The following is a 21405-nucleotide window of genomic DNA, read 5'->3' on the forward strand; positions in this document are numbered from 1 at the left end:
AAGTCTAGTGGAGTGATGTATCTTTTGAATGTCATGTGTATGATGTAGTGCAGATGACTTCTCTTTCCAATTAACATCTGTCTAACTCAATGTATACTCTTTCTATACATCTTTCTCTTTCACTTACTAGTCTATTGCTCCATTCGTCATGCATTTCTTTTTGTGCTCCATATACATGTATGCGCTCTCTCTCTCATCCTCCCCCTCCCCCTCCCCTCTCTCTCTCTTTCTTTCTCTCCCTCCCTCTCTCACCCTCTATCTGTATCTCTTCCTTCCTCTCACCATTTATTGCATATTCCTTGTGCCATGTATATGCATGTATCACATTCAAGCATTTGATCAATCCTGATATGCAACCCCTTATCCTATTGCAAATATTTACTCTCAATGTAACTTTTAGTGTGAGTTTAGTGTGACATAACTATTAGGTAATACATGTAGGAGTGTATGTTATATAGTAATAATAATCATTTCATTTAACTATACTAATGATAATGTCATTAGTTTTGGTTGAGATAGTTCTATTCATATTTCATTTCATTTAATATCATATTTAATTCACAAGCTATGATTATAAAAATATATAAATATTAAAGATACATAATTATAATGTTCTAGATAGTAAAAGATTGTATAAAGCAATGAAGTAATGCATACAAATATTGGTAAATTATATTTTGTTCTACAATAGGAAGCCCATGTACAAATAGATGATAGTAAATAAAATGGAAGAACACAATTAGATTGGAGAAGAAAAGAGGAAAGGGGGTTGAATAAGTATAAAGAAGCAGGGGAAAAGAGGGGAGAGTTGATATAAAAGGTAAACAGAAGCTTTCTTTCTCTTTCCAAGTTAAGAACAATCATAGTTTCACACATCATAAGGAAAAGTTTCCAGAATTTACATCTAGATTTCTTTTTAAATTTTGGTCACCCATTATCAGTTCATGTTCTCCAATACATAATAGAATAGTCCCAAGAAAAATTAGATGACAGAATTATATTGTAACCTCATCAACCCTTCAGAATAATCTCTGCAGTTTCTTGCACAATTAAATTAACACTCGCCATTATTCTCTAAGCATTGTGAATATTTTGTTCCGACCTTACAGATGTGCTACAGGCGAAGCATGGCAGTCCATCATGATGAGCTGTCTACCAGGCGCTGCTTGCGCTGACCCGGACCCTAATAACCTATCTGGTATCAAAGAATTTGATACTTGTGGCTCCTACTTCTCCTATGTCTACTTCGTGAGCTTCAGCTTTCTCTGCTCTTTCCTTGTGAGTACAGCTCCTCCTTCAATCTTGGACACTTTTCTCAGAACAAAGTGTTAAAACACCCCTCAGAGCTTGACCAAATTCCGGGTTGCTTTGTTGTAGTGTTCAATTTTCAAATGGATTTGTCATATTCTCTTACACAAGAGAGAATCTGTTATAGGTTTGAACATGTTTTTGTGATGTAATTTAAATGTGAGAAGTTTACTATTTTCCTTGTGAAAAGTATCTTCTCACTCAATTGGTAAAGCATCTACCTGTCGAACCAAAGACCGTGGGTTTGAATCCAACCCAGTCAGATGACTGAAGCCTATGTTGTGTATCAACGTGCCCCTCCCCTTGTCATAGGCGCAGGATAGGTTACAGTGGAAGACACTCGTCCCTCAGATAGGATGTTGAATGGAGATCCAATGTGTGAGGGATTCATCTTCTATGCATGTTAAGAACCCACTGCACTATACAAACGTTATCAGGGGGACCCTAGTGTATTAATCTGAGCGAAGGATTAGATATCTAAGCCCTCCCAGGCATAAGTGATGCTAAATACTTTGTAATGACAATGATAATTGATGAAGATACTCAATGATGATTAATATTTATGCTGCTTTTGTTTCTTGTAGATGTTGAATTTGTTTGTTGCTGTCATCATGGACAACTTTGATTACCTGACTAGAGATGCATCTATTCTAGGAGCTCATCATTTAGATGAATATGTCAGGATCTGGGGCGACTTTGACCCCGTCGGAAGGTAAGATACCAACCTCTATATAGAAAGACCTGCACCTGTTTCATGAAACATGTTATCAATAAGAAGCTACAATAAATGTTAAAAGCTACTGAAATCGTGGCATCTGATTGGCTGAGAGCAAATTTGTCACAGAAATTTAGCATTTGTTATTGATAACAAGTTTTATGAAACAGGGACCAGGGCAGCATCTCATGAAACTGCAGAGATGCCAGCTTTCCTGGAAACCAGTTAAAACCTTCAAAACAACTCTGCTTTTTCATTGTGAGAGGAAAGACTTTATTCTACATATATTCTTTTGTCATGTGTAAATTTGCAATATTTGTTTGTTATATATTTGTAAAAATGCAAAAGAAAAAGAAAATCAAACAGAAATAAATAAATCAAATCAAATCAAATCAAAATTCAAGAATAATCAGTCGAATTAGGGGAAAATCATCAGGGTATTTAATTGGCCCACAAAAAGAAAGTAGCCAGTGTTCTATGTTCCAGCAGCATATGCATTGGATGGTTGACATGCTTAGGTATGCCCTTATTGCCTGCAACTACTAGGTAGCAACTACCTTTCATTGGTTTGAATAATGAACCTGGAAATTTGGAACTACAGAGAAATATTGTGGAATTTTGTTTTGATAAAATGTTGAGAACCCTGAAGAAAATGGAAATGCATGATACAACTAGCCATGCTGATACCACAGATAATCATCCTCATAACTTATTAAATATGAAAGGAAAAAAAAAGAACTTTGATGGACATTTAGTCCATCAATGGCTTTTCAACAATAATTATCAAACTTTTTTGTGTAGTACATATTTTGATAAATAGATTTCAATGTAGAATTCTTTAAATGTATCCCTTCAATTCATTTACCATGTACTTAAACTCCTTTCATGATTTCTCCAAGTACCACCTTTCTTTTACCTTTACATTGTAGATACTTTTGAAACATCAAAGCAATGTTTCAAAACTTATAAGTGACCCTACCATAGTATATATAGATGACAGTGTATTCATGTCACTGTGGTAGGTAAGCATTATGTAATATTCATGTCTAATCTTTTCTTGTCCTTTCTTTTCTCCTTTCTCCATTGTCCTGTTCAGTGGGAGAGTGCTGTACAAAGATATGTATGACATGTTGAAGAACATTGAGCCTCCAGTGGGTTTTGGTAGGAACTGTCCGTACAGAATTGCATATAAGGTAAGTAAAGAGATTGGATTGTATAGTGGGATATTAAAATAAGAATTTCCTTTTAATAAAGAGACGCTTCAGTTCTGGGGAGAGGTGAGAAATAATTTGTGAGCGTATAATTGCTACTATTATGTTGTTAAAAAGTGTGCTCTCATTGTTATTATTTGACATGGTTTCAAATCGTCCTTTTTGTCTCAATTTGATGCGTGCACACTGTGTAGCCGTGACCACACCATTAAGAAACAAACTCTCTACTATCATTTACCCCTAAACAGTTGACACTTTTTCACAATTCCTAGAGCTAGGAGTAGAGCTTATTGCTCTGTCAGGTTCTGGCTGTATCTGCAGCAGCTACAGTACAGAGCCTACGCAGTATTCCTTCAGCATAGTCTTTAAATACAGACACTGTTACACACAATGCCTGTCAAGTGGTTGTGCTTGCAAACTAAGAGGGAATTTAGGCAATTGATTTACTCCATCCTTTCTGGCCGAAGTGCCTGTAGTAGTATTAATGTACCGGTACCCCTTTGAAAAACAGCTTATAGCTGACAAGGGCAATCCATCCCATGAGTGGAGAATAAATAAAATAAATAAATAAATAAAAAACCATGATGAGACAAAATGTGTAAGTGTGTTCTCTCCTTTTTCTTCTTCCCCAACAGCGCTTAATCCGGATGAACATGCCAGTAGATGAAAATAAAATGGTACAATTTACATCAACGTTAATGGCCCTGATTAGAACAGCCCTAGATATCAAGATTGGATCAGGTAAGAATGATTAGAGCAGGCCTCCAAACCGTTATACTTCACAAACCTAGAAAAGTCTCAATTATTTTGTCAGCACAAGATTTTTATTGAATCTTGGAAATTTAATACATAATCCTAAAAGAACTGTCCATGTTTTTAAACTGGTGCTGTTTGTTTCATATGTCATAGATACATACATGTATAATGTAGTTCATATGGCTCTGTAAACATCAAACAATGATTTTTACATGGAAATGGATATCTATGTTAAAGATTATAATTTCAGTCATAGGGGCAAGAGTAACACAACAGTATTACTATCTTTATGTCTTTATAAAATACAAGTTTTCCATTTTACAAACATGTATTACACTTACGATCAAGAGACCAGTTGTTAGTCATAGAGTGTTTTCCATTTTATCAAGTTTTAAAAGTAATCCACAGAATCAAATTTTACCAGTTTAGAGTATTTTTTTAAGAAGAAAGACAATCTTCTATTAGTCAATATTAGGTTACCGGTAATGAGTTTATATTAGATTTATGAGACAATATTATATTAATTTGATACAATATTAAAATTAAAAGGCAGTATTAGATTAATTACTCAATTTAGAATTATAAGACAACATTAGATTCATTTAAGACAATATTAGAATATGGCCAGTTAAACGCTCTATGGAGCATGGAGAATTGATAATTTCTAATTGACTTTATTGATCAATTTGCTTTTTTTTCCTTCTCTAGTGGCTGATCGAGATCGTCACGATGCTGAGCTGAGGGAAGCAGTCAAGTGTTTCTGGCCTCACCTCTCGGGTGACAAACTAGACCTTCTGGTGCCTCCAGACAGCGGTAGGTCCCTCAGATAGGATGTTAAATGATGTCCACAGAAGTGTCGTAGTCGAGTGGTTTAAGCTCTTGACTTGATATTTAAAGGTTGTGGTTTGATCCCTGACACAGCACTACCGTCCTTTGGCAAGGCATTAATCTACATTTGCCACGCAATACCCTAGAGAGAAATAGGGACCCGGTAGGATGACTAAAGCATTTGTTATTAGTAATTGCCTATGCCCTCACGGAGACCATATGGTAGGAATACAGCCCAGGGAGTGGAGATGGTGCACATTATGTGTGAATGAATCCAATGACCGGGGTAATAATATACGTTTTAAGCACTATATTAATCCAGATTTTATTATTATTATTTTTATTAGAGCTCACCGCACATACTGTATTAGCTGCACCACTGTATAATCCCCTCTAGCACCATCTCAGGTCAGCTGTAGCAGTAGGGTCCTAGGAGTAACTCGCTGCTTCTCTAGCTGCGCTGTTGGTTCTCGCATCAAATCCTTTGTCTTAAAAGTGGGAATTAGGTATAGGGTTGTGCACTGTCGTCCATGAGATGGCGCTGTGCAATAAATAGTACACTAGGGTAGAAAGTTCACCAGCAAACAACTCTCCAGATCATTGTGTAACTCTCCTTGGTAAATCTTGTTCTGAGTGCTACTTTTCCTCTTTATATCATAGTCTTATTCTCTTTCTTTGACTGTAGAATTGATTGGAGAGAAGCTGACCGTGGGGAAGATCTATGCAGCACTTCTGATCTATGAGACCTGGAGAGAATACAAGGCCAAGATTCAAAGAGACGGACATGCTAGAACGGTTAGTCCTCCCCTCCTTATCATCATCTTACCTTCCTCACTTTCATTAAGCTCTAAAACATTCCATGATGTGACTTGCTTCCTTTTACCATGCAATCCCACGGAGGATGGAGGAAGAGGATTGGAGAGACATCATCCCAGAGGACTTGTTTCATCGGAATCATTTATTTTAAATGTCTCCTTATCATTTCCTATCCTACCCCTTTGATGATAAACCAAATGGTTTCAATAGTAACTAGACCATTGCCTGACCATATCCCTTGATGTGCACGTTTATCTTACTTGCTTCATTCATTCACATTTACCCCCTCCCCTCCAACGTATCATCGGCTGCCAGCCCCCACCTCTAAGGGTATCCTGCACCAGGTGCGTCCGAGGAGGGATCCCCCGTCCCCCCTCCCCCCTCACCGTAGAAACACACCCCTCCCATCATCCGAGAATGGTCCCCTTCCTCATCGTCATTAGTAATGCATGTCTGTAGGACGCAGCGTCTCATCCTTACTGCCAGTTTTTTTTTTTTAACTTTCTCACTGTTCAGTTACCAACAATCTTTTTCATCCATTTCCATGCATCCCTTGTTCCCATATTTATCAAATCGCTATATACATGTACCGGCGTCAAAGAAAGACTGAGCCAGCTTTGAGTACCGTAGGCATGTAAATACACATGTAAATGGCATCCCACATGGTTAACTTTTATACCAATCTCTGGTTGATATTAAACATATATTTCCCATCAATGATTTTTAAACTGTTTTTCTATCACTGATAAAAGTGATGATACAATCTGCCTTTTAAAGGGTTTTAATTTCATTTATTATTTTTTTTCTCTCTTCCATTTTTGCTTGTCTCCCCTTGGACCTATTTTTCTCCTCTGGGGTAACACAGATGCGTGAAGTTATAGTAATGTCTTTTTCTGCTTTTGGATCAATCTACCCAGTTTTCTCGAAAGCTTTCCCTAACAATTTTCTCACTTTTTATGCCTGGCTTACTCCACTAGTGTCTCTTAATGTTTCATTTTTTACTTAAACTTTCAATCTTTTGAGGGCAGCCAGAGACTGCCTGTAACAGTTATCTGTGTGGTGTGTCATATAATACTAGCATTTAGCAATAACAGGTTTTTAACTTTTCTCCTTCATAGCCATATTTTTTTCAGCTTCACAAACCAAATATATAAGAATTGCCCCTAATGTATGTAAAACGTTTTAAATATATACTCTAGTTTGCATCATATTTACAATAGTTATATAGTGGTGTAGATTACCAGGACATTCACAATTTTTTTCAGTTGAGTCGGGTAACCAAAACATCTGTCGTTGCTTACTTCATCCCTATTTATAAAATCAGAGAAATATTTTAAATAATAATAATAATAATAATAGATCACATTTATAACGCGCCTAATACATTGTTTCTAGGCGCAGTGGTGCTGTTGTCCCAGCAGCCATTAAGTGAAGCAATGTCCTTACACAAAATAAAGCGGTTCAAAGCCCCTTCACAATTCCAAGCAAAATTTAGGATGAATAAATCAGTGATTGAACTCTCCCCCCTTTTTGGCAGAACCTGAAAATTATCAGGACATGAACAAGTACATGCATGGAAAATGGACAAAAATGAAAACACGCTCTTTTTGTTTGTGTTTTGCTAGATCTTCATGCATGGTTATAAGTCCCTTCATATTCCTAATGTTTTTGTTTCCATCTGCATGAGATTTCCAAACTCTTACTTGTTTTTTGTGTTTCCATCACATTGAGTTTTGTTTTTTAAAGATTTTCCAGTATTTCATTTTAACCTCTTCAGTTCTTATGATAATCAGGACACATCTCCTAGTGCAAAAGCTTGCAAATTAAATCATATTTCCTATTGCGAAATGCATTTCCTGACATCCTCAATCAATTTTAGGATTATTTCTTCTACAAAGAATGTTTCTTAAAACTCTTTAGGAACCACATTTATCTCACATCAAATACTTTGTGAATAAGGACAGTAGATGTAATATGGATAATAATCGTTACTAGTTGAGCTAATGACTTTTAGTCTGTGCCCAATAAATCCAAATAGTCAGGAGAAACCGAGTATATTCATGGTCTTTCAGACCATTCTTTGTAATACTCATATATCAATATAACACTACCTGCATTTAAGATGCAACATATGATTTATACCTCTTTACCTTTAGTATTTGACTGGGATAATTGTGTCATACTTAAAGGGATGATTGAAATGGTAGAAAATTGATTAAACTTTTGATTGGGAACAAATTGGAGTCAGTGAAAAATAATAATTTGTTGCAGAGATAAAAGGGACCAATACAGAAAAATATGTATATTCCATCGAGGTTCAAGACAAATCTTCCGATCTTTATCCCCCTTACATTATGATAAATACAAGCCCCACATAAAGTTTGGACTACAAGCAGTCATGATTTCTTTCTACTATTTATCTGTGTGAATCTTATTATTTATTCCTTTTTTTTTTCTTCTTTTTTAACTGTAGTATCATTTTTATTTTGTTTTCATTTTGTCACTAGTTTATCATTTATCATTTCTCCATTTATTTAGCTTTATTGCAGTTGAAAGCAGAGCTTTTTTAGAAGAAGCATGACGTGTAATGTTGCTGTGCCAGCCATATTTGAAGCTCTCTTGTTTGCAAGGCACAAGTCACACTCATTCACAAATGCCCTCCTAACTCCTAACATGTACAAGCTACACAAATAAATGCTGAATTGTCAAACTTGCGCTTAGGCTAATATGGCAATTAAATGACTGACAAATTTGTTTTGTTTAATAGATAATCAACAAACAAAACAAATCATTATTATACATAACCTGCAATGTATACAGATAAAATATACCAGTAGCAGCAACAAAGTATTACTTGACATTAAAAGTAAACAATATAGCAATCTACATGTATTCTGCCATAATCATCCCCCATTATCATCACTGTATATTACCCATATACTATTCTTTATTTTGGGTGCACTGCTGGCTATAATCCCATAATTAGTGTTGTAAATACCATTTATCAATATTGATAGTAGAAATACACCTGTACCACAGATACACTTATTCTGGAACTTCTAGTGAGAATTAATTTGCCAAGCTAATACAATCATGTATTGTTTTCATCATGTTAAAAATCATTATCACTATCATCACATTGATAAGTCACTGTGTTCTTGTTAGTTTCCATCTTAATACATTGGCTCCTGGATCTGAGTGGGTCCTGTATTACGTATATGGGAATTAAATAATTCAGTAGTGAACAGATTAATCAATCAATTACATCAATCATTATCACCAAACCAGTGTGACTTGTAGCTCTTCAGACCAGTGAGCTGCCGCACCATTGTGTCGTTCTAGGACTGCAGTGTGTTTAGTAGTTAGCTGCACTTACTGCTGTGCCTGTGTTAAATGTGGAACCCCATTCTATGCATGCTATACCTTTCATCATATCTATATTAGGAATTGGTCTACTTCAAGTACCTCTACAAGAAGTATCCAGGCTTCGACATCAACGACGAGCGCTACCAGAACACCTTTTCCGACGAGTTTCGTCGAGTAGGCCACCATCTTTTATTTTTGTTTGCTTTTCAGTTAGTTAATTTTCTTGGCCAGATGAAAGGGAATTTGATAAGGAGTTTAATCCAAGGACAGTTTCAGTCACTATTGAGACAAAAATATGTTCTTGAGTGATCCTCGGACAAAGAGAAATACCCTATTGTTATTTGTCATGATTTTACCTTTGGACAAATACCTTATAAGCAACACTAATGTGATCACTAGTAACATCAAAACACTATCTGTAACACTCACTTACTACTCACATTTATACTCAAACATATTACATATTCATGAGCTGTCTTTTCTGTGTGTTTGTCTGTCTGTCTGTCTGTAAACTTATGTCTAGTCTTATTGTACATGTAAAAAGATTGTAAAGGGATTTGTGGTTGATGCTAATATGCAAAATGGGTGCTTGTGTGGAACTCTTCTTACCTGTATGACCTCTTATGCTTGATACCTTGAGTAAAGAAGTATAAGAGTAGGCATGAATGATAAATATGAAACAGTCACCTGAATGTGATGTGTAACTTCTTGGTGGTGGTGATGTGCTTATGTACACAACTTATTGTCTATGGGATGATGGGGAAAAATAATATCATCTTTCCTTTACTAATATAATAAAGAAATTTATTCTCAATATGTTTGTATTTGCTTTTTAATAATCAATGTATGGACATAGCTTTTGCATTTTATGTACACTATATGTATATTATATAAATGAGTGCTTAATATTGATATGTACATGTATAAGGTCAGATGTTAAAAAACCTTATGTGGTAATGGTATTCACGTAATCCAGAGCATGTATATGGTGAAGGGTTTTCTACACACTTCCTGTGAACTACTTTCTGCTTGCTGGTATGGGATGCACGGTGTAAATCAAATGGAGCACTTCACATATGGAGCTAGCATTATACCGCAGTGGGATGCCACATAGGACAATGGGCCGCCACATGGGACTATGGGCCATCGGATATGAAACATAATGTGGAGCTTTGGATGTTAAACAATCATGAGAGTCTACAGTATATCTTCCTGAGTGAGCTTCCAAAGGGATTACCCAACCAAGTACAGCACCTCCTTGCTGGAGTATAAATTGGTTGTTACAGTGTTGTGTCTCACACCAAAATTGTACCCTATGGTATACTTCACGAAATAGAGTGTACTATGTACAAAAGAGGAATAATCAAATGTGGTAAATGAAAATATTGCCACACCATAAGGAACTGCAGTGGTGTATTAGCACAGTGGATGATAACAGGTCATTACAGAGACTGACTGGAAAGCACACACATCGGAAAGTAGCACCTCAAAAAATAACAGCATTGAAATGAAATTCTGCAGAGCAAAATGGTAAGTCTTTCTTTGTGTGAATTTGCTGCTAACACGAACACTGACCAAGTTTCTGTGGAGCCCACACTGCATTTTAAAGGAAAGGGAAGTTGACAAATAGATTTTTTTTTTTTTATAACTTTAGCAAGGTGCATATCATGTGTTTCATTGTATTTTTTTACTGTGGTGGTTGTGGTATTATGCAGGGATTCTTGGTGGAGGGTAGAACTCATGTACATGTACATTGACAATATATCACAACTAACTTATGTGTTTTGAAAAGGTTACCATGTACACACATACTTGCTTTAATCCTAAATCTCCTACTTATCTATCTTATGAATCCTTACTACTGCTAAAGGAGATATTCAATTTGCCCTGACACTATTTTTTTCCAATTAATTTGACCTTTTTTTCTCCACAGTATCAGTCATGCCAGCAGATCTATTTCATCATCTTGTGTTTAGTTTGATCCACATATTTTTGTTTCTAGGTTCCAAGGAAACATTTTTCATTCCTTTCTTTTCTTTATACTTTATTATGATTGTAAACTATCCATTAATTTGACAAGATTCTTCTCTAGACAATGCATTCATTGATGACCTTCTGTTTATTGAAAGTATGTTTTTTATGAGTCTTGACTGTGATTTATCATCTCTACCATTCAATATGTTTGTATTCGTTGGTTATGATTCCAGGACAGTAGAGTATTTTAATCCAATATGCTCCAGCTCTCATGAAAAACTTTGATTTTACACCTTCTTTCAAGCAGCAACGAGAACAGATGAGACAAGATTATATCAAGAAAAGCGAGGCTCGTAAAGAGGCTGAGCGTTTGCGCAAATCTCGCTTGGCGGTTGGACCATCTGAAGATGCAGACGATGAGTCTGAGAACCTGCCCACATTCCACGAGGTATATGTGTGAGACTGCCCTCAATGTCGGCAGAGGAAAACATGTCAACAAACTTGTGATGGTTCATGAAATGGTTGCTTTGATACTGTTCTTTGAAATCGTTGATAAAAAAGAAAATAACGTTGTGTCTTATATAACAATACATGTGCAATAAACTTGTGATCAAAATTTCATTTGTTTATGATGAAGAAGGAAAAAGAAAATAACTGCTTGTCAAAAGTAGATTTGCAAGTTATGATTTTAAGTCAATATTGACTTCTAGATATTATAATGGAGCAATGCACCGCAGCTACGCAGTGTGCTCAAAAGATGTGCTGTTGCCAATTTGAGAATCAAAGATTAATGAGAAATTTGTAGGAAGCAAGAGACAAATCATGATTACCATCACATTTTTGTTGTCTAGTTTATCCGTAAACACATCGCTTGGTGGAAGGGAAATTATATTACTACTACTAGAATTGTTTTGAAAACTTTTTCCCATTATACAGTGTGTTTCGTAACAAAGGAAACCTAACTTTCTCCATCAACATCTGATCAAAGAAACACAACTAGATTTATTGTAATGCATGATATAAGAAGGACAGTTCATCCCCTTTATTATGATACCACATTTGTGAGGATAGAGCTTTGGATCATCAAAATAAAACGATTTAAAACAAGTAATGCAAAATAATTATTTTGACACGATGGAAAACAAAAATCAGGTTTCCTTTTTTAAGAGACACACTTTATTATGAATATTAACATGGCTGTGCTGGGAGAACTAATCAATGTTGTCAATGATGTTAACAAATGAAAACATAGACATTATTATACTGGGTATTAACCAGGTAATTTAATTCTTGCTGGACATCCTGCCTCAAACTGCCATTTTACACAAGGATGGAAGAGGGAAATAACCTGACATTGTGCAATCATCTTTATAACTTATTACATTGAGCATGGAAGAAGGTGCAATATTATATATTTTTACATTATTTATCAAATTATAACTAAAGTGAGTGTGTCTTCTGCTAAATCAAAGAAAGAAGCTGCGAGGCATTATGGGATATATTGGTATTAACTCATATTTCATTGATTGTTATGAAATACCATGAATATTATTGGTACCATGGTTACATTATACTCTAATCTGAACATGAATTTGACTGCCATGTTTGGCTTTAATCAAAGGCTTAGGCCTATACTATCAATGGCATATACTACAGAAATAAACCAATCAGTAATTAAAGTTAGTGCAAAAGCAATTAAACTGACTCCATTACATTACAGATGCCTTGATCAAGCTGTAAACATTAGAAAAATCATATTTGAAGACATCTTTATCCTGTTTAGAATTCTAAGCCTGGTGAAAGCTGAATCTGTGTCAAGCTCTGAAAAAAACATGTTATTAGTGGAAACAGAATTCACACAATGTGAAATTTACAGAGAAAACCTCTGACGAGGATGAAGAGAGGGAGAGAGGGAATCTCGAATATGGTGGGAAAAGATTCTGCACTACTGATGGGTTCTTACAACATAACTATTGCATGCTGGCTGACTTTGTACAAAATTTGTTTCATTTTGCGGTTTCTTGCTGGGTTCTATTACTCTTCTGGTGTATTGCCTTTTATTTGGTGATGGTTTTCAATAAACAACTTAACAAGTATACTCATACATGATCATTATCTTGTAATAGGAGATGTATACTGGTATTTAATTTTGATTATAGTATTCTAATGCATTTACTGATGTATGATCACAAAATTCATTTAGTACACTCTGTAAAATCAAATGAAAACATTTAATTTTATTTATGAGAAGAAAAAAACATGGCATTTAATAGAGACTAAGATTTTGGCAAAATTTCTGAAAAGTCTTCAAAACTTAGCTACACTATAATAGTGTCACACGTACCTACACTGCTTCTAACCTTCTATATTTATATACCTTACATTCATTTTAAAATAAGACACTTTATATTATCATGTCTCCTTTATACCTTAAACCATTTCTACAACAGGGTCTGAATGTACACTGGTGCACATTAATCCTTAATCTTATCATGTCCCATCTACACCTTACACCATTTCTAGAGGGGAATTTGAATGTATCAGCTGCAACTTAACACTTAATCCATGTCCTATCTACACCTTACACCCTTTCTAGAACCATGCGTTGGAAGGAGATATATCAGATATATCTGAGGTTGATGAGGAAGTGGCGGAACGATTCTAATTCATCTGGGAATAATCGCAGTGTATTCATTTAAAGGACTAAGATTTACTTTAAATTGAACTTAACTATGGCAACTATGATTTGTGACCACGATTTCTACGTCCATTCACATACCAATGCCAGTAAATGGTGAGAGCAAACAGTGGCATGAAGGCCTGCCATAGTTAAGTCTAAAGCCTTGGTCACAAATGCCATTACGAACTGCTACGAACGATTTTCAGACAATGGAAAAACGGAGATTCACAAGAACGCATCGTTCGTACGAACCTTTGTGACCGTAGCTTTACTTAAAGTCGATCTTAGTCTTTGTGAAATGCCCCCCTGATCGTTACATTTAATTGGAATGTGGCTACAGCACATGCCTCGATCATAGCTGCATGATATGGCTGATGCACTGTACCTTAGCACTTCATACTCATGCATTGGTTGTTAACAAGGACACTTACATCAACACCTAAATCACAAGTGTCTAGTGTATTGAGAACCCATGCACAAAAACGATGTGGTCTTTTAGCACGTACATGTAGCACCCTATTTATCTTTCATTGCACCGCTAATAAGAAGCTCGACTATATATGTCTTCCAAATTGCGCCAAATGTATTCTTAAAATGCTCCAATATCTTTAAGAATTTATGTAATGTAGATGATGAGGAATATTGTCATTATCAAAATCAATAAAGACGTTTGTTTTTACCATCTCGTTTAACGGGTACTTTCAGATGTATGTATCTACGATTGTAGTACATTATGGACAATAGTAATTAATTTGGTTTTGTGTAATTCTAAGTTTTTTTTATATACTTGCATGGTACCATCAGTGCAATAATCTTTATATGACATGTACCAATAACAAATATAACATTTATGGCATTTAATATGTAGCTTTATACATGTAGTCATTTTATAGGGATTATCATGTACATATATTTCACTAACATGGATATAGGTTTCATGATTTCATTGTAATATTGAATTAAATTGTATATAGAGAGCAAGTATACAGCAATCTTATCAACATGTAATATATTTAAACACTTATGTTTTATGTTGAAATAGCAACAATGAGAGCATATCTTACTCTAGAAGGAATGGCAGTATTTGTGTTATGTTATTGATTCATATGAGGTATAAGAACCTGAGTGATAATAAAATGTATACATACCTATTGTTGTGGAAAAGAAATTGCATTAGTGAATAGGACAAGCTATAAATATCATATTGGTCATTTGTTTAGAGTTAAAGGGTAGTGTTATTCATGTCAGTAAGCAGATATACCTCATCAAATAAGCCATATAATCTGCTGGTTTCAGAAGAATAGCGATGTGAAGTGTTGTTTTTTGTCCAATTGTAAAATCGCTTTCTTTGTGCTTACAAGTTGTGCAACTGCTTTTACAATACGCCTTAGTACCTCAATTTAATCAAGAATAGGGGATGAAGTACTATCATATCTGAGAGCAACATCTAGGTCTCTCATATAAGACTTAGCTTCATTTCATTTGCTTGCTTTTATGGCCATGAATACTGTTCTTTATCCCATCCATATGATTGCATGCCTGTGAATAAGGTGGACAGCAGGCATGGCCATAGATCATTGTGGTCGTTTTCAAATGCTTCTCTGATACATTCTGAAGAGAACCTTATTCATTGGACTGTAAGGTACATTTTCACGCTCGGGATACCTGGTTTTATTCTTTTTTTACCCATCGCATGCCACTCTTACTTGCTTCTTCCATAGCTCTCTGGTAAATTACTTGGTGGATTATTTGGAGCCAGATCAAACAGGAATCGCTTTACAAAGACAGTGGGTACAAACCAAAGCAAAAGCCCCAGCAAGAGCCCCAGCAAGAGCCCAGCATCGCCGTTACGGGATTCAAAAGCCCCATTCCCTTCAGCCATCACGTTCTAACTGCTGTGTAGTTAAGTCTCAATTAGCCTTGCAATAATTGTCAGATAGACTTAGGCTGCTGTCATCAATATACTAACACCACATTCTGCTAACTAACCACATATACATATATAGCATTAGGAGATGAGCAGGTGTTTTGATTCCTTTGCATGTTGATTGTTTTATACTTCTTGCATGCCTTTTCCTCTTCACCCAAACTCTGTTTTGGTCCCTCTCTTTAGGCACCTAGCCCAACAGTCAACAGGACCCACCTACTGTTTGGAGGTATCTTTGGTCCACGTGCGGAGAGAAACCGTGATTTTTACCAGCTCCAGCGCCGACGTTACTCTAATATCGTTGGTGACAGACCAGTCTCCCCTTCCCCCTCCAGGAAGTTTTCTGCCAGTCCCAGGCCTTCTCTTGTTCCCTCCGAAAAAAATCCCTCCCCGACCCCATTGCCTAAAAGTGAGGGAGTTAGAAGTATCATAAACAACTTTTTATCAGTGGAAAAGTGGTGATTGGCCCTATCTCTTTTAACATGGGGCACATTCATGTACCCACAAGTTCATGTATAAGGATCATCAACTGGCCAATTAATGTTGATTTGGAATAACAGTGTAGATAGTTCTCAGTGGAGTATTCCAGATTTGGTTGACTTAGGAAATCCATATATGACATATCTTTATTAAATGTGATTATTCAAGTGACCCTGTTTGATTGAAAGAAATGGAAAGTTAGTGAATCAAATACAAATTATTCAATCAACTATATTCCCTGTCATTTTGATTGAATACTTCTAAAGCTTATGTTTTGATTAAGGGTTAGCGGTTACAGGTGTATAAGATGCAAATTGATATAATTCAAGAATAAATAATAAAAGAGTGTTCCTAGATAGCTCTCATGTCTAGCACATTGCCACTCCTTGCGCTCCATTATTATTACCCCGGCTTTAATGTGGCATTGCTTGCCTATCTTCATTCCCCAATAGTTGTCCAATATTTGGGTAATTTGGGAAGGGACCTACACCTTTAAACCCAGTCCAAGGATACTGGTTCAGATTGAAGGGGATGACTGGTCTTGCATCAATGGTCTCAAATTAACCAGATTTGTATTCATGTTATACCTCATTTATTAATCCATGTCATTTAGTCAAGAAGATACTAATTAATCCATTGCCTATCACTTTCTCTATTTCAGTGTGGAGCTGAAGGGATTATATTCATTTTTTACAGGTTCATGCAGCGCAGTCCAGGTGCCAGCATTTCTTTTTTCTAACTTTTTTTTTTGCTTCACTTTTGCTTCTTTCTTGACTGGAATACTAGTTGTAGCAGGTGTTTTCTTCTCATTCTAGCCTCGAACCAAAATTGGTGCATGTCTTTATGGTGTCTGTAGCAAGGCAAGGTGAAAATGGAATTCTCTGAAAACTATCTCAGTTCGTTTAGCAAGAAATTGTACTCTTGCTTCCTGTCCGAATCTAGCTTTACACTCTTTTCTACGTATCTCATGGCTGTCTTCTATTCTTTCATGCATTTTGTTAATAATCTTGTATTCACTATAGATTCACAGGACTCTGCTTATACTCCCACATCATTCTCTCTTCCTCTCTCTCTCTACCATTCTCTCTCTCTTTCTGTCTCCCTCTGTCTCTCACTCTCTTCCTCTCTCTCTATTTCTCTTCCTATCATTTTCTCTTTATCAGATGAAGGTTCTGTAATACCATAGTCATTCATCTCTATCTAATCCAGTTCTAGATATGTCATACCACTGTACCAGGGGCGTTTATCCCAGACTGCACAGGGGTACATGCAGTACATTGCTGTCATTCTGTGCAAACCTGAACATAGATCATTTCCAATGTCATACCAATTCAGATTTCCTAACATCATCTTCATTTTCTAACTTCATATCTTTATTTTTATGGTACACATGTGATATAGGTCTACATGTATATATATTGTTGATATCTGAGGCTTAAAGAGAAATTTAAGTTTGAATCTTGTATGGGGTATTCTTATTGCAATTGTAAAATACCTTTAACAGAAGGCAGATGTTGCTTTATTTGGTAAATCACTGTGTATGTATGTTTATTTTCTGCCATTTATATGTTGTAATATTTGTAACCTGGGTTGATACAACATGTCTAGTCTTTATTGATTTGCTGAATATTATTGGCCCTTTTTTTTCATCTACAGTTTCTAAATATATCATGTACGCTGCATATGTATGTGAGCATGATAATATGATATACATTGTATGTTCAGAAAAAGCTGAAACATTGTAGTTTTAATATATATGCTCATATGGGTTGTATATATTTGAATATATATTCTAAGGGTGTTCGTATATATTACAGATTTATGTTTTTATACAGAGGTTGTATTTTCTATGCATATAATGTAAATTACCATACAGTATACAAGAAAACAGATGTGCACTTAGTATACAGATTGGAGATGGATAAATCTATACAATAACAATATTGAACAAATACTAAATTGCTGGGTCTTATTTGGCAACAATTGCTGGCAGAATTTCCAAAGGCGTACTAAAAGAAGTTACTCTTCCAACTTGTTCAGGCATTTCTGTTTATGTGAGTATCCAGAAATTTCATTAAATGAGTACAAAAACTGCAATGACCAAATCTATTTCTTCTTTTTTACTTTTTTAGTCTTCCAAGTTCATAAAAAGTTCTATTCACCCTCTTCCTCTTGTTCATTGCAAACCTTTGCATTGGCTAAGAAATTGTTTGCCTGAGGTTTTCCTGACATGGTAGTGAATATTACAGATTTGGTATGACAAAGTAATTATAACAGTTTTATATTTGTAGCCTGGAGTTCCGTTATTGTCATGATATTCAGAAAAATATTTCTCTTACATGTGTAGAAGTCTTCCTAACTGTGTTACCTCAATCTCACATACTTGTAGGACTAAATTGAATCGATTCCACTTGTATACTGTGTTGCATCTGTTTGTATGTTGCTCTAATGTTGTGGTGAAGGTTGTATTTTATTTGTAATCTGACAAAGAATTAATTATCACAGAAAAAGATTCATATATATTGAAGTTATGGTATTGTTAACAAAATGTAAAGATGTGTGTAGTGCAATTATGATATATGGATTTGTGCTGGAAAGCAAATTGTACGTCTTCCAACCATATTGTTTTTTCAAAATCTAATTTATAGAAGACATTAAACAGTAAAACCTCTGCTCTGTATGTATTACGTCAAGTACACATATTTTCATAAACAACCCCCCCCCCCCAAATGGAGAGAGAGGTTGTTACTTTCATATCTGGTACCTTTTTTTTCTGTCAGTTGATCTTTTATACATGTATTTCCAAAATGTCTGCTTGATGGTATTTCAAGTTTGTCTAAGTCACAGATTTTAATTGATATTTCAGAAAGGAGTTGATCGTTTTACACAGATGCACAGATCTTTTGACTTCAAGCTAATGATACATTGTTCTACAGAAACCCTTGTTAATTATATTCTAAGTGTTTTAATCACTCAACAGAAGAGAACACTTACATCCCAAATATTGCAGATAAAAAACATAAGAGGTTTGGATCTTATATATTATGTGCTTAATGGAGTATTATGATTAAGTGGTGTTTTATTCCTAATTTTTAAAGAAACTTATTATATTCGGATGTCTTCCAGTCATTATGTTACAACTCTATTGATATTCAGATGAGATAATAAATGGGACTATTGTGTATATGTTAATTCTTGTGTCCGTTTTGTGTCTGTCTTGTTTTTCCTGTTTTTCTTCATGTTGCATCTGTGCATCGTTTGTACATTTCTGGAAATTAGATAAAGACAAAATATTTCATCAATGCTATTGTATGTTGCACTACATTATGAATATACTGCTCTATGCTGAAATATATGTATGATTCAGGGAAATATTCATTTGTGTATGTGATACATTACATAGTAAAGATAATCTACATTGTGTTTTGCATAAGAAGGGTACTTAGTTTAATGTATTAGAATTGAAATGTCAGATGTATCAACATATGCAATTTAAAAACTGGAATGAAAACTAATGTGTAAATACAACAAAAGACAAGATAAAGAAATGTTGGGTGGATTGAAATGTAATATGTGAACATATACTACATGGTCACATTGGTCTTTCTATACAGGTTGTGGTTTCTACATGGAAGTACATGGGCCAAGCAAGATGGATGGCCTTTGTATTCACGGTTTTGGTTCTTTCTCTTTTGAGAAGAGACATAGCTTGTCACTTTGGGCACCTCAAAGTGAAAACTTGGTATGAGAAATGTGCAATTTACGGCTGTGTTTTATAAAGAGACAAAACGGAACTATATCTGTACTCTCTGGTGTGTGATGGTATATGAACATGCGAAAGAAACAACAGGTACGAGTACATGCATATGTGTGTTTACCTATATGTTTATATGTGAGTTTTAATGAAGAGCGTTTGTTTAACTATGTATTGACATATACTTTGTTGTGCAGGTAGATGTGTGTGATTGTTTGTTTGTATTTGGATGATTGTTCTTAAGTAGTGTTTGTTTTCATACCCGTATGACTGTTATTTGTTGTGTAGTACTTTGATAATGTTTTGTGAGTGTCATATATGAGCATGTGCTATGAATACAAATTACTCCCATCACATCACAATACACAAATCTAATCTACATGAATCAAGTGCATCGACTCCATACATTCACCCTCAGAATCTGGGATACATGACATTTTTTTACATGAGACACAAACTAATTTTGCGCAAGTCAATCATTGATTTGTCAAAACTTAAAATATAAAATGATAACAAGATTGCAATCTAAATCAGGAAAAGTACATGCTGTCCAAAGGTAAGATAATATGACAAAAGGGTTTTTTCTCTTTTAATTATTGAATTGAGGAGCTGGAGAATCATGATTTCTATTTTCCAGTTTAAGGAGCTGAAAATCCTTTATATAAATACTTAACGGGCAATCCAACCCTTGTAAGAGGTTCTTTGGGGTTAAAGCAAACATTTAGATAAGCAGAATGACGAAAGTTTGAAATAAAACAGATCAATATTAAGAAAGTTAAGAATGTTTTAAATAGGAGATCACTAAGCTTATGCAAATCTCAAATTGGCTGTTTGATCAGTGGATTGTGATGAATTTGCGGATTACTCTCTCATTTCTCGTGTACAAATGTAGCATGAATTTTTGTTTTTCTGTGCCTTTTCCAGTGAGGCATTACTGAAATAAATATTGGAATTTTAGTAATTTTGTGTACAGCACAAATGAGAAAGTTCTCCCCCACTACATCACAGAAACATTACTGATTCAGCCAATTTGAAGTGCCCATACCTATAGTGATTACAACTTCTTTTGTCGGGTTTCAATCAAACTTTCACCAGTCTACTTCTCTGATTTTTCTGCTTTTCTCTAGACTAGTTTGCTATCAAGGTCGGATTTCCCGACTGATGTGTCTGACATTGTCAGATAATACATAAGAAAATCTGAAATACATTTTTTGTTCAAGAAAATTTACGGTAGTCATTTGGAAATGTGACTGTAACTGTCCAAACTTACTCCCAAGACATATATTCTTTAATATTTCAAAACAATTTCATTCTTTAAAATTAGTGTTTTAAATTGAATCATAAGGTTCCATTGGGATAACACTAGAGGACACTCTTGAGATTTTAATGTTTATTTTGTTTATGGCCATATTCTTTCTCTCTCTCTTAGTATCCTTTATACTTGTTTTGTTCTCTATCTATTTTTGTTTGCTATCATTTTTCTTTCTACTTTACTCATATTCTCCTCTTCACAACTTTCCTTTCTTGTTTCTTTCTCTGTGTGTATCTTCCTCTTCTCGTGTCTGCTCTATTCATCTTCTACTCTTCTCC

General features: G+C 35.1%; 1 protein-coding gene across 20 annotated transcripts in view; it reads left to right on the forward strand.

The window, feature by feature from the left end:
• The window catches only part of LOC574743 (non L-type Cav channel), a 189830-nt gene that overhangs the window by 132573 nt on the left and 35852 nt on the right, over positions 1-21405 (forward strand). For 19 of the 20 annotated variants that reach the window (XM_030997790.1, XM_030997791.1, XM_030997800.1 and 16 more), the window contains 8 exons: positions 1110-1278; positions 1893-2020; positions 3120-3216; positions 3870-3975; positions 4699-4803; positions 5504-5613; positions 6500-6514; positions 9079-9174. In XM_030997790.1, the coding sequence (XP_030853650.1) occupies positions 1110-1278; positions 1893-2020; positions 3120-3216; positions 3870-3975; positions 4699-4803; positions 5504-5613; positions 6500-6514; positions 9079-9174 (826 nt within the window). The remainder of the gene's footprint in view (positions 1-1109; positions 1279-1892; positions 2021-3119; positions 3217-3869; positions 3976-4698; positions 4804-5503; positions 5614-6499; positions 6515-9078; positions 9175-21405) is intronic. The other variant, XM_030997798.1, reaches the window with a different exon arrangement.

The sequence above is a fragment of the Strongylocentrotus purpuratus genome, unplaced genomic scaffold (assembly GCF_000002235.5).
Source record: "Strongylocentrotus purpuratus isolate Spur 01 unplaced genomic scaffold, Spur_5.0 spur5_scaffold_4, whole genome shotgun sequence".
NCBI lineage: Eukaryota > Metazoa > Echinodermata > Echinoidea > Camarodonta > Strongylocentrotidae > Strongylocentrotus > Strongylocentrotus purpuratus.